The sequence below is a fragment of the Dermacentor silvarum genome, unplaced genomic scaffold (assembly GCF_013339745.2).
Source record: "Dermacentor silvarum isolate Dsil-2018 unplaced genomic scaffold, BIME_Dsil_1.4 Seq456, whole genome shotgun sequence".
In the NCBI taxonomy this organism is placed as follows: Eukaryota; Metazoa; Arthropoda; class Arachnida; order Ixodida; family Ixodidae; genus Dermacentor; species Dermacentor silvarum.
Window position 1 is genome coordinate 23304 of NW_023606262.1, and position 11872 is coordinate 35175.

Here is an 11872-nt window from a genome sequence, read left to right on the forward strand (position 1 = left end):
GTGGTTCACTATTTTGCACTGTATTTCTATTGATATGCCCCCCTCACCCAATGCTCTTCGGGGCCTGTGAGGAATAAATAAGCATGGATGATAATTACCAAACTGACTCTGCATTCATAGATTTTTGGAAGGCCTTTGACAGTGCTGCTCACGGTCGTCTGTTCGCCAAACTGTCTTGCCTTAACCTCGAGTCCCTTACCGTCTTATGGCTTCGTAACTTCTCGTCATTCCGTAAACAGTTCACAGTCATTGACAACTACTAATCTGATACCTGTAATGTTACGTCCGCTGTACCTCAGGGTAGCGTGCTGGGTCCACTTTTATTTCTCATTTTCATAAATGACTTTCCTTCCAGTATTTAATCGACAATTCGGTTGTATGCGGACGACCGCGCCGTATACCGACAAATTCATGCGCATCATAACCCCATCACTCTTCAACAAGACCTTGATCGAATCTCCCGGCCATTGGTGTTCCTCATGGCAAATGACTTTAAATACAGAAAAATGCAAGTTGATTACCTTTCGCCGTAAACGTATGAATTGTTCATTTAACTACACGCTTAACAACCGTTCTCTTTAAAGCACATCCTCGTATAAGTATCTAGGCGTCCATCTTACACCAACCTTTTCATGGTCAACTCATATCACCACAATTACAGCAAAAGCATCACGTATACTCGGCTATCTGAAGCGTAATCTTTACGATGCTCCTCAAACTACTCGCAAGCTAGCATATCAAACATTTGTCCGAGCTCAACTTGAATATGCTGCGTCCATTTGCTCACTTTACCAAACTTATCAATGACCTCGAAGCTATTCAGTACCATGCCGCTCGTTTCACTGTCAGAGATTATAGGATATATTCTAGCGTAACAAGCATCAAGATAGCACTAACACACCCGCTTTTCAGAAAAACGTCGAACTATTTCGCTACTTTGTATATTGCACAAAATAGTTCACAGTGAACATTCGGTTTCTTTAACCTTAACTCGTCCATTCCGTTCATCAAGGAAGGAAGGAAGGAAAGAGTGGAGAAGGAAAGGCAGGGAGGTTAGCCAGTTCAGCACAACCGGTTTGCTACCCTACACATGGGAGCGGGATGAGGGGGAATGAAAGATGGGGAGGAGAGAGAGAGAGACGTCTGCATAATGAACATAGCTTACGTTACATATGTCAGCATTCAGGACCTCTTCGCTGGGTAGTTCTCAGCGATTCGCAAGCCTTATCGCAGAGCTTAAATGAAATCAGCTTAAGAAAAACAAACACCACATTGTCATATGATATACAGAAGACATTCGCCATAGCGAAAGATCTACAACACGACATAACTTTCCAGTGAATTCCAAGTGACTGTGAAATCACAGGAAATGTAACGGCTGATCACATGGCACGTGCAGCTCATCAAAAGAATGAATTATCACTAGTTCCTCTAGCAACCGACCTTTCAATAAAGTTCTTGTCAAGTGTCAACTATCCTCTAGCAGCGAGTGATGCGCGTTGTTTATTGAACAAACTGTGCGCTAAATTGTCCAATGAAACTTGGTTCATAAATGATGCGCAGAACTATCAATTATATAATATTGCCCCTGGAATAGACTTCAATATTCCGTTTAAAATTAAGCGATCGGTTGAAACAACAGTACATAGGTTTCGGCTAGGCGCTGCCTATACTAAAAGCTTCCTCTATAGGATAAGAAAAAGTAATAGTGCTACATGCTCATGTAAAGAGGCTGAAGAAGACATAGAAGTGCGTCATCTACACTGTAAAAAATATGATGCTCCCCGTAAGAATCTTTCAGAAACACTACATGGCTTGGATAGACGATTACTATCCATAAGAAAAATTTTGGGTCCCCGGCCGACAGAAAAACTACAAAACCGCTGCGCGCGTCTTAGTACAATTTTTGGAGGAATCAAAAATATCACAAGTCTACTAAGTCAGATATTAGTTATTGCTGGCATTGTTATTATTAACAGGCACTCTTGATTCTTGATTCATTGTTCTCCTGCTTTGGCCTGTCATGGACGGCAGTATTGTGAAATAAAATAAATAAATTACATGTTCATATAACATATATGTCTGCGCACAACACCGTTGTGTTTAGAGCGCGGCATTCAAGAGGGACCTAATCCACAACTGCCCAACATCTTCTTTGTGAACTTGGTTTAGGGAACATTTATGCTTTCTGAACTTATGTGTTGTGTGTGAAGACTTCAGTTTTGTGAGTGTTTATGTTATATGAACTCTTCTGTTGCGCGAACATTTATTTATATTGCAGTTAAGACTTAATTAGTACGTGAATGTTCATACATGTGGTTATTAGTCCAGTTTATGATTTTTGACAACATTCCGAGTACAACTATCATGCAAGAGAAGAGTAGCCGGCGCCACATATAGGCATCCACCTCTCCTTAAATACACTTCATAAAAAAACATAGCTTTCAACGCCTCTTTGGCAAAACTGACGCATTTAATTCATCCGCCCTGCCCCAGGCTATTAAATATTGGAATGGCCTTCTTTACACAATAGCTAATATTGTTAATCCCGTGATTTTTACACAAGAGTTAAGTGCACATTTTAAAGGGATACGGACACAAAATGTGAAAATTTTACGAAAATGCTGAAAATGAATCCTCAGTGTGTGATTACACCGAAAAGAAGTAGTCACTTAGCTTATTTTTGCACCGATGGCTTTATTTTTGGCTTTTTTTATTGTGAGCGCGCGCCTCGCCGCCCGACCCGCGGAAGTAGGAAGGCGTGACATCACGACACCCTTGTCGGATAGCCAGCCGGCCGGCCGCGGTCATTCGAAGCACGGCGACGTCGCCATTGCGAGCATGGCTTCGGGTTCTGGTGCCTCTACCAGCTATGAGTACACGTCTGAAGACGAGGACCATTCCAACTTGCAAGAAATATTACCGCTTACGGTTACGAGCCTTCCGCGTCAAGCGACGAAGAAGAGTAGGCGGCCGTGGAAGTGCCGGTCAGGTTTTCGCGAGAGAGAGAGAATAAACATCCTTATTATGTAAGTGCAGCTTTGGAGAGGCGTCCTCATTCCAGAATGCCTTGAGCAAGGGCCACATACTGGGCCCTCGCAAACAGCCATTGCTGATCATCGAGGTCAGAGCTGGCTAAGGCCGTAGCTGGCTAAGGCTCTCTCCCAAAGCTCGTTGGTGTGGCAAGGGTTCGGAGGATTGAGTGGTGCCTCTCTACAACCCCCTACTTAGTGCCTATGGGACCCGGGCTCTGTGCACAAGCAGATTGTGTAGGGGCTATGAGGTCATTTCTGGTTGGGTGGGGGAATGATTAACCTGTAGAGCTCGGAGGAATCGCTCCTTCTCTCTAGGTAGTGACTTGTATAGGGGTGCATATGTTCTGAGGTTTTCGCGAACCGTAGCGTGAAAATTTCGCTCTGCACCAGATACTTGTGCAATTATTATTTGTCATTTCCTCTGTAAACTTCCCTTTTCAAGAGCGCACGCAGGCGAGGCAGCTGCGGGGTACTTCAGCACTGCGTGGATAACTGAATAGTAGTTTATGCCATCGGCGTGAGCAACGTCCACTTCGCCAGCCGCCTGGCAGATGGCAGCACATGTCTGGCGTTCTCCCCCATTTTTTTCTGCTTTTAGCCTGTGGAGAAGCAGAGCTGTGTGTGTGTGTGCCCCGCAGCCATGTAGAATTGATCTTGTGAGTCGCACTCGCGCTCACTAGCCTTGTATTGCTTTACTATGCTTTGCCAACATTTTTAAAGACACTACGGCCTTCGTGCCCAGCATCGGGCATCTCGCCCCAGCCTCGCGCTCACACTGCTCAGGAAAGCTGCAAGTGAACGAAAACTGTACCGACATATTTTCACCTTATCTTTTCAAACGCATCGCTGATCATTTTCGTGAGAAGACCGATGGTTTTCGTGAGAAGACCGATGGCACAGCGTCAGGCTTTAGGCGTTGCCTTTTGAGCGGCATGCCGAGGCTTTTCAGCACAGCCGGGCAGGTCACATAATCATTGTCGGCGAAGTGGTCCACACAAATGAAGTCATTTTTTAGAGGTCTCCAGGCTGGGCGTGATGGCTGACAGGCAGGTATCCAAATTTTACGCACCTTCTCGTCTCTGGGAAACGTGTGCGACGGCGTGTCACGACCGACGATGCTGTTATAACAGCGATGTCTAGGCATTTCCTTCCGCCGCGACGAACGCGTCAATACCGAACGACGACCGCGGGAAGGCGCATGTAAGACGCACCACCTGCGTGGAGCGCCGACGGGGAAATTGTTTCGGACGGACCACGAGCGAAGATCGCCGAAAGGGGTTAAACAAACGCTGAAAGGGCCGACACGCCCGGAAACACTGCGACGGCTGTGGCCGACCTTGGCCACACGCGCGGGTGGGTGTTTTGGCGTCAAATTTCAGCTTCGGCCGCTTGGAGGCAAGGTGCAACGTGAAATCGCAAAAAAAAAAAGATGTTTCTCGTTCTTTTTTTCAAAGCAGTTTGTTGTATTCATCATTTTCAACAGTTCAACTTTTGTTCCGACGCAAAAACCACCCGCCAACTTTTGTGTCCCTATCTCTTCAAATGTTGATTTCGAATAGATTTTGCGAATATGTCATGTGAACGTGTCTTAAATTGAATTACCTGTATATTTACAAATTTCTTACTCCAGCCTGCATTGTATAAACTGGAAATGACCTTTATCGCTAACTGTTGTATAAGTTCCTTTTTGGTGAATTCACGTATAACAAGATTTTTGCTCCTTTTCATTGTTTAATCTTTTGTAACCCCCTCACGCAATGCTCCACTTCGGAGCCTGTGAGGACCTTGAGTAAATAAATAATTGCTATCACTATAAAATTAAGTCAGTAGTCGAATTAACCGAGGTCGAAAACGAGAGTCGACTAAACTAAAATATCGGCTATTCTTGTTGGTTTCTTAATCTACTGTGCCGCAGAACAAGGCGGCATGATTCCAGTCGTTTTACATTCCTGCCGTGTATCGCACCCCGTTCACCAGCTGCAGTACTTACATCGGCCGAATGGGGCGCTGTTCAACGAAAGCTTGGGAGAGCATAAAGATGGTTTAACTAGTGGAAGAATGCCTAGTCTTCCAACGTCGCGGCTATGGGCGTAATACACGTTTTCGAAAAACAGCTATACTAAATCGGCATCACGTTCGGGACAAGGCTTTCTGTATAAAAATATACGGCGACAGTTGCGTAAATCAGCCCTCGGTGACCTTACATGAAAAGAATTTGTTCTTCTGAACGTGTGTATACTCCTTAACCTTCTACCTTTCGCACAGGTATTGTTTCGCCATCGATGTAATGTTAAAATACCGCTGCTCGTTCTTGCATATGCCACATTGTCATGCACATGTGACACCGTGTTCGATAACCCTCGCACCTTCTGTGTTTATAACGGCTGTGTTGTTACCTCTTTCTGCAGACCGCGCACGTATCTTCCCGCACTTGTGTGCTTTACGCTGCATTCACGCCATGAACGTAGACCAACTCGCCCGAATCACTATCTGCATGTCGAATATCGTTCGGTGACTTGATATGTCCCAACGAGTGTAAACTTTTTTTCCAGAATGTATCTCTTCAGTGAGACACGGGCCACGAATACTGGCAGTTACGGAAACATCCTACCTTGTGTTCCTGTGTCGAGTGCCAGCACAGGTCCGTCCATTCGGGTGAGCAGGGGTGCGGGAAATGTTCAGTGTACGGCAATTCCATGAAGGCCCCGTTATTGCTCACCGCAACCGGTCCCGAAAGAGCAGGAGCCAGTGATTCGGGGTGGAGGCTGTAATTGAGCTGAAATCAAGGCCAATCATTCGTGTTATAAAAGTGCAAATGTAGCTCCCGATTCATAACACTTTCCTGTCGGCAACAGTTCCATTGACTGCAAGGCGAGCGTGTCTGAACATCTTAGGTGTAGCCGCGCAGATAGAGGATTGCACTGCGAATAGCAAGAATAGAGCGAGGCAGGCGGTAGAGCTGCCGGACACGGAGAGTACTTACTGAAGTTCACACAAATTTAAGAGCGAATTCCGAAAATATAATCACAGCCGCAAAGAAAACAAGGCGAATAGAACCTTTAGAACGCAATGAACATTAAATCTAGTCTCAAAACCCGTTCTTTCCTCGCACAAAATTGGTCACTTGTGTTACACATGCGCCTCCTTGTCCTTTCAATTCTCAGCCTTCGAATATTTCATATGCGTGTTGACTGTGTTTTGTGTGCAACTGTTGTAATAGCAATGTTTATATTCGATTTAGGCAATACCCAGCTAAAGGAGACAAAGCGTTGTTGTACGGCGCATTTGCTTGTCCAGTAAGGCGCACTCTTGCACAATGTCGGGTTTGGCTCATCCAATTATGGCTACGTGTCAAAGGTAATCCGCACTTGACAGGTGCTTTGCAAACGGCATAAAGTTCAAAAGATGTCTCACAAAGAAAACATGTTTTTCTCATGACATTTTTATGAGCTGAAAAAGAAAGGTCGAGACTGAAGCGACCACCAGCATACAACAGTACCCTTATTATACATAAGCAATAGCAGCTTTCGTTTTCGACTTGCGTTAGCTCTTTTTAGTTCTCGACTGAGGTCCACATTTTTTTAATACTATTTCTTTCTTCTGCGTACTTGTACAACGACGAAGTCTGCGTTCACAGGAAATGAGAGGCGACATTTGTAGGTAACAGTTTTTTGCCGTGTGGAGGCTTAATTTATTATCGACGGCCTTTATGATGACGGGCGTTGCAATGGAACTCTTAAAACACGTAGCATTGACTGACGCAACAAAAAGTGGTTTGGTCAATCTGTGCCGGCAAATCTAGCACTGCTGACTGCAATGACAGCTCTGTTCTATATCCTAAAAGAAAGATTCTTCGCAAATGTGTTCTCATCTCTGCAACTGGCACGTAAATGACAGCCAACCTTTATAAGCAACTTCTCGTGCACACTCTTCGGAAGTGTATAAGCGTCTATTTGTCGGTAGTTCTTATGAACATTCATCGCTGAAGTCGCCTGCACCTTCTCACAGATGCCCTGCATGGCCGCTTCGAGGCACCCACACTGGTGGCGTTGCTAGACAACGCCATTAGCTTTCACCGCAACAATCATAAATACTGCTGCTAGCTGGCTTCCAACTTGGACTTGGTAAAATGTCACGTGAGAAGCAACAGTTACGGATTACATGCTAAAACACATCGCAGAGACGTTGTATACTGTAGTGAGATGTACTCAATGTATATTTTACTTTATATTCACCCACAGAGACTTTATAAGGTTAACTCGTAATGACGGCCTCCACGAAGGATGTGTGACAGCTTCATAGCGTCAGCTTTCACCACCGCAGCCGTGCAAACTCTTAGCTCACTTCCAATGTGGAGCCGGCAAAAAGCTACGCGCGAAACGAAAATTATGAACTTGGAATGAAAAAAACAAACAGTGAAGTTGTTTTCAATTCTAGTGAGATAAATGTGAGGTAACATTTACTTTATAATTCTTGATCATTACGTTTCAAATCAAATTCGATACTTCGAGACATCGAGACATCTTTCGTTGCATATACATTTGATATCGACCCCACCGCCTCCAAGCCAGCCTTCACTATTGCACGAAGACCATTGAGTAACTCCCGTTAAAAAGCTGCGTTGGAAAAGAACTCTGTCTAATGAGCATGAAGAAAGTCAGGATGATGGTTTGATTCATGGGTTTTCTTGACGCAAAGGCCAATAAGCGGCAAGACACAATGTGTGATGTTCTTTTCTTTCTTTTTTTACTTATTTTTTTTCTCTCTCCTGTCGCATCCATTTACCCCTCCCCCGGTGCAGGGTAGCCAACCGGAGATAATTTCTGGTTAACCTCCCAGTCTTTCCTTTACCTTATTTTTTCTCTCTCTGGACAATGGTAAGTGGAGTGTAAATGTAACACGTCTGTAAAGGGACCCAAAATCAGTTGTGTATATGAGTAAAATACATATGTATTAAAAAAAATCCCCAGCCCTTCCCCTGTCGAGAAAATGGGGGTAAGCGAAGCTTGCCGTGTGTATTGACCCTTTTCGTGGAGCAGTTTGTTCTAGAGAAACTAGATGGCGCTTACGGCGGTGCGCCATACGTCTCCTCAGCGACCGCGCACGAATACGAAACAATTAGCGCTTCTACCTTGCTTCTGTGCGATCAGCTATCGGAAATGCAACTGAGTTTTCGCTAACGCACTGTGCTGCGATCACGCTGAATTGAATCATGTTGATTGAAGACGTGTGCAGTAGTTGGCGGCAAAAATAGTGACTCACATATTAAGGAATGTAATGAATACGTGGGGCCAAGTTCGCGGACCGCTGCTGCAACTGTCCGTACAGATTTCCGGCACTTCGAGATGTACGGCTCTCCTCGAGGATACACAAATTTGCTCATCCGCCAGCGTTGTATTGCTAACCTTCAAAGAAAGGAATTCAGCCCCTGCACATCAGCAAGAGTGAGTAACGCTCCTTAAACATCGATAACGGGAGTAGCACCGTTTCCTGTCATGGCAGGTTTCGCGCACAGTATCTACACACATCTACCCCAACCAGCGTGAAAATTTACGCCCACTCTTTCGCCAACGTGTCAAGAATAAGTGAATTGGCGCACGCTTGAATACATGCGCACTATATACGCACAATAAGTGAACGTACTACACCGATAGCGCACGGATGGTCGAAGCTGAATGTTTCGATCGTGACGGTCCAAAAGAGTAAGCGAGTTACTAGTGATATTACGCATTTGCTACGAGGTATGACAATGTGCAGAACAGCTACGTTTCAAGCCTTGTGAGCAGCAAAAAAAAATCTAATGGAACTGCGCACACCCACGAGCGATTAGGCAGAAAATGATCAGATAGTGACCGCACCGAGGAACCTTACTGATTGAAAACGTGACAAGCCACTGCTTCGAAATATTTGCCCCAGATAAAGAACGAAGACCACAACACCATAATCCTGATTCAATTCATGAGCGGAAAGTTTGGATAGCTTCGAATACATATTTATCCCCGCTTTTAGAGCAAGCACCACATACGCTGCTCGCGCCATTTGGACATAGCTTAATCAGCTCCGAAAGCGCTTGTGCAGCTTCTCTGAAATTGCGGCCAAAGCTTAGTGTCGTCCACCCAATCACTGTCTACGATATCTCCCGAAACAGAGGTTTACTAAGCCGCACCAGCGTCATACACATCCATTGTAAACACGAGGCAACGGAGGCAGTTGAGGCAAGCAATGGACGCGATACCACGTGATCAGACATGACAGCGCTCACGGGATCGCCGCGAAAAGGGTCAATATCTGACCTTCATGATGATTTTCTTTCTATGTTTATCCCTCTCTTTCTGTCTTTCTCTCTCTCTTTCTTTCTTCTTTTCTGTCTCTTTCTCTCTTTCTCTCTCTATGTTTCCCTCTCTCTGTTTCTTTCTTCCTCTCGTTCTCTCTTTCTTCATTTCTTTCTCTCTCTTTCTTTCTGGTGTTCTTTAATGTGCACCCAATGCGCGGTACACAGGAGTTCTTGCATTTCGCCCCCATCGAAATGCGGCAGCCGCGGCCGTGATTTGATTCCGCGCCCTCGAGCTTAGCAGTGCAACGCCAAAACCACTAAGCCACCACGGCGGATATATCCGTGACTTCTCCTCTAATGGCGCACTAAAAAGTCCTAATAATATCGCTTTTTGTCCTTTTGGCTAAAGTCAAAGTGTTGTGAAAATCATCATAGCAACGTTATTCCGCGCAATTCTGTCACTTGGGCTCCTTTTCCCTGCTATTGCTTCGCGCCTACAATAAAGTCTCAAAGCCATCCTCGTCAGCATGTTTTAAAACTTTTTTTTCTCAAGGAATATTCATTCTTCTCATTAACCGTGTTCACTATACAGACGTAACTTTCTTTGAACATATCCATTACAGACACGATTAAACTTATATACATTAAACTTATATGCACGTAAACGTAACCATCCGCTAATATAAATATCACCACAAATTGCCTTCACGCTGAGAGTAATGAAAAGCAGTCGCAGTTTAAGAGGTCCACTACCTCTTTTGACCAGATGTCCGACGTGTTTTTCTGCACCAATGTGGTTACACAGTCTTGATTCTTGCATTGGAAGGTATGATTAATTAACCAGCGCATATACTTGTGACAAATATTTCAGTTGTTTCAATTATGTAATGCGTCATCTTTAAGAGATGAACATCGGTATTAGAATAAATTTTCTAATCGCTGCAACTGGCTCTGCAGGTACTCAACTGGCTCTGCAGGTACTAAAGTTTGTTGAAAGGGGGTGTCATGCTTCCAACGAAATATATAAAGTTTAAAGGCATAAGACTCGGTAATTATTCCTGAATTCGTGACTAGAAGAGTTATAGCAAAACATATTTGTGCAGAACGCGAATACTATACAAGCAGTGCCTTACACAGTTAAAATTCAGATTGAGATTGCGCTTGTAAAGTTGTAAAGTGTAAATGCGCGTCTCTTTTTAGGAAGACAGCACGTTGTAAAGGCCAGCATTCAAATTAGGCACCGCTACATATCTTGCGCTAGGGACGGGTATTCGCAGGCACATACATATAGGGACAATTTTTTTCACGAAACTGCTTACCGCAAAGTTTGAGAGAAATCTTTCCATTTGCTGTACGGAACACCTTTATCTCGTGCCAGTCCCTTTCCTCAAAGCATGCATCGTTCGCCGTGGTCACTCAGTGGCTCTCAGAGGTCGCGGGTTCAATTCACGGATGTGACGGTTAGCCACCAAGAAAGGTAGTACGCAAAAGCGCTCACGTACCGACTGTCTTCGCACGCAAGAGATCACAGGTGGTAAAATTAACCCGGAGTCCTCCTCATATCGCGAGCCTATAGCATAAAGCGAAGCTGGGAGTTTGGCGCGTAAAAAACTATTTGGCCAAATCAAGCAACTAAAAACAACGTCTTTCAACGACCAATGTTGCAACCAAACAAGCTATAGATTGCAAATATTGTAACTTACGACGCTCCTTTCTTGAAGGAATCCGCAGCAGCTACGGCGGTGGGCCAGGCCAGCGGTCCAAGAGCGGTGGTCCGGGGTTGAACGCGAGGCGACCACTGTGGCGCGGTCTGCATGCAGCTGCGCGCCACGACGCTCTCACCCACGCATGCAGGGTCCGTCATCGGTTGCGGAACTATCCGTCTTGCGAGCCCGTGAACATCTGCAGCCGTTCCGGGATCTGTTTATGTTGCTTTCTTCAAGTTTTGTTTGTTTGACTGCGCGACCTTTCTTTGCGCCCTGTGGAAACAAATAGTGATGCACTGCTTCCTCGACTGACGCATACAGCATGATAAAGTATTGAGACCAACACTCTGCCCGCTAAAATTAAAAAAAAAATTACTTTTTCTCAAGTTCTTGCGCTCTTCCACTATAGCGGAGAATGCTCAAGAACCCACCGTTACAGGGTTCTTGGTTTAGGCGGGCGATAGGAGCGTTCATAAATTAATGTCATAATTTTGAGTTAACATTTATGAAGTTCACGAGGGTTGCAATGTGAACCTGTGGAACGCATCTTGAATAGGTTTACCGTAGCGCGATTATAATGCAGGAGAAAAGAAGATACACGAGGACACAAACGGGCGCAAGTTCCAACAATGTTTTACTATCGAAAACGAGGTTGTACTTAGAGACTCAGCCATCACGAGTCACAGCTAGATCAAACATTCGCTTTGAATGTTGAACATGTTCCCATGGCTGTGACTGATGATGCCTGAGTATGTAAGCACAACCTGGTTTTCGATAGTAAAACATTGCTGGAAGTTAGCGCCTTGCGTGTCCTTGTGTATCCTCTTTTCTCCGGCCTTATAATCGCGTTACAGTAA

General features: G+C 44.9%; 1 protein-coding gene across 1 annotated transcript in view; it reads right to left on the reverse strand.

Moving 5' to 3' along the window:
* LOC125941844 (homeobox protein lin-39-like) overlaps positions 1-11179 on the reverse strand; it is a gene marked incomplete at its 3' end in the record, with an annotated part of 31754 nt that extends 20575 nt beyond the window's left edge. Inside the window, exons 1-2 of the mRNA XM_049659700.1 lie at positions 11013-11179; positions 5647-5811 (exon numbers count right to left, since the gene is read on the reverse strand). Of these exons, the coding sequence (XP_049515657.1) occupies positions 5647-5733 (87 nt within the window). The remainder of the gene's footprint in view (positions 1-5646; positions 5812-11012) is intronic.
* Positions 11180-11872: the final 693 nt, after the last annotated feature.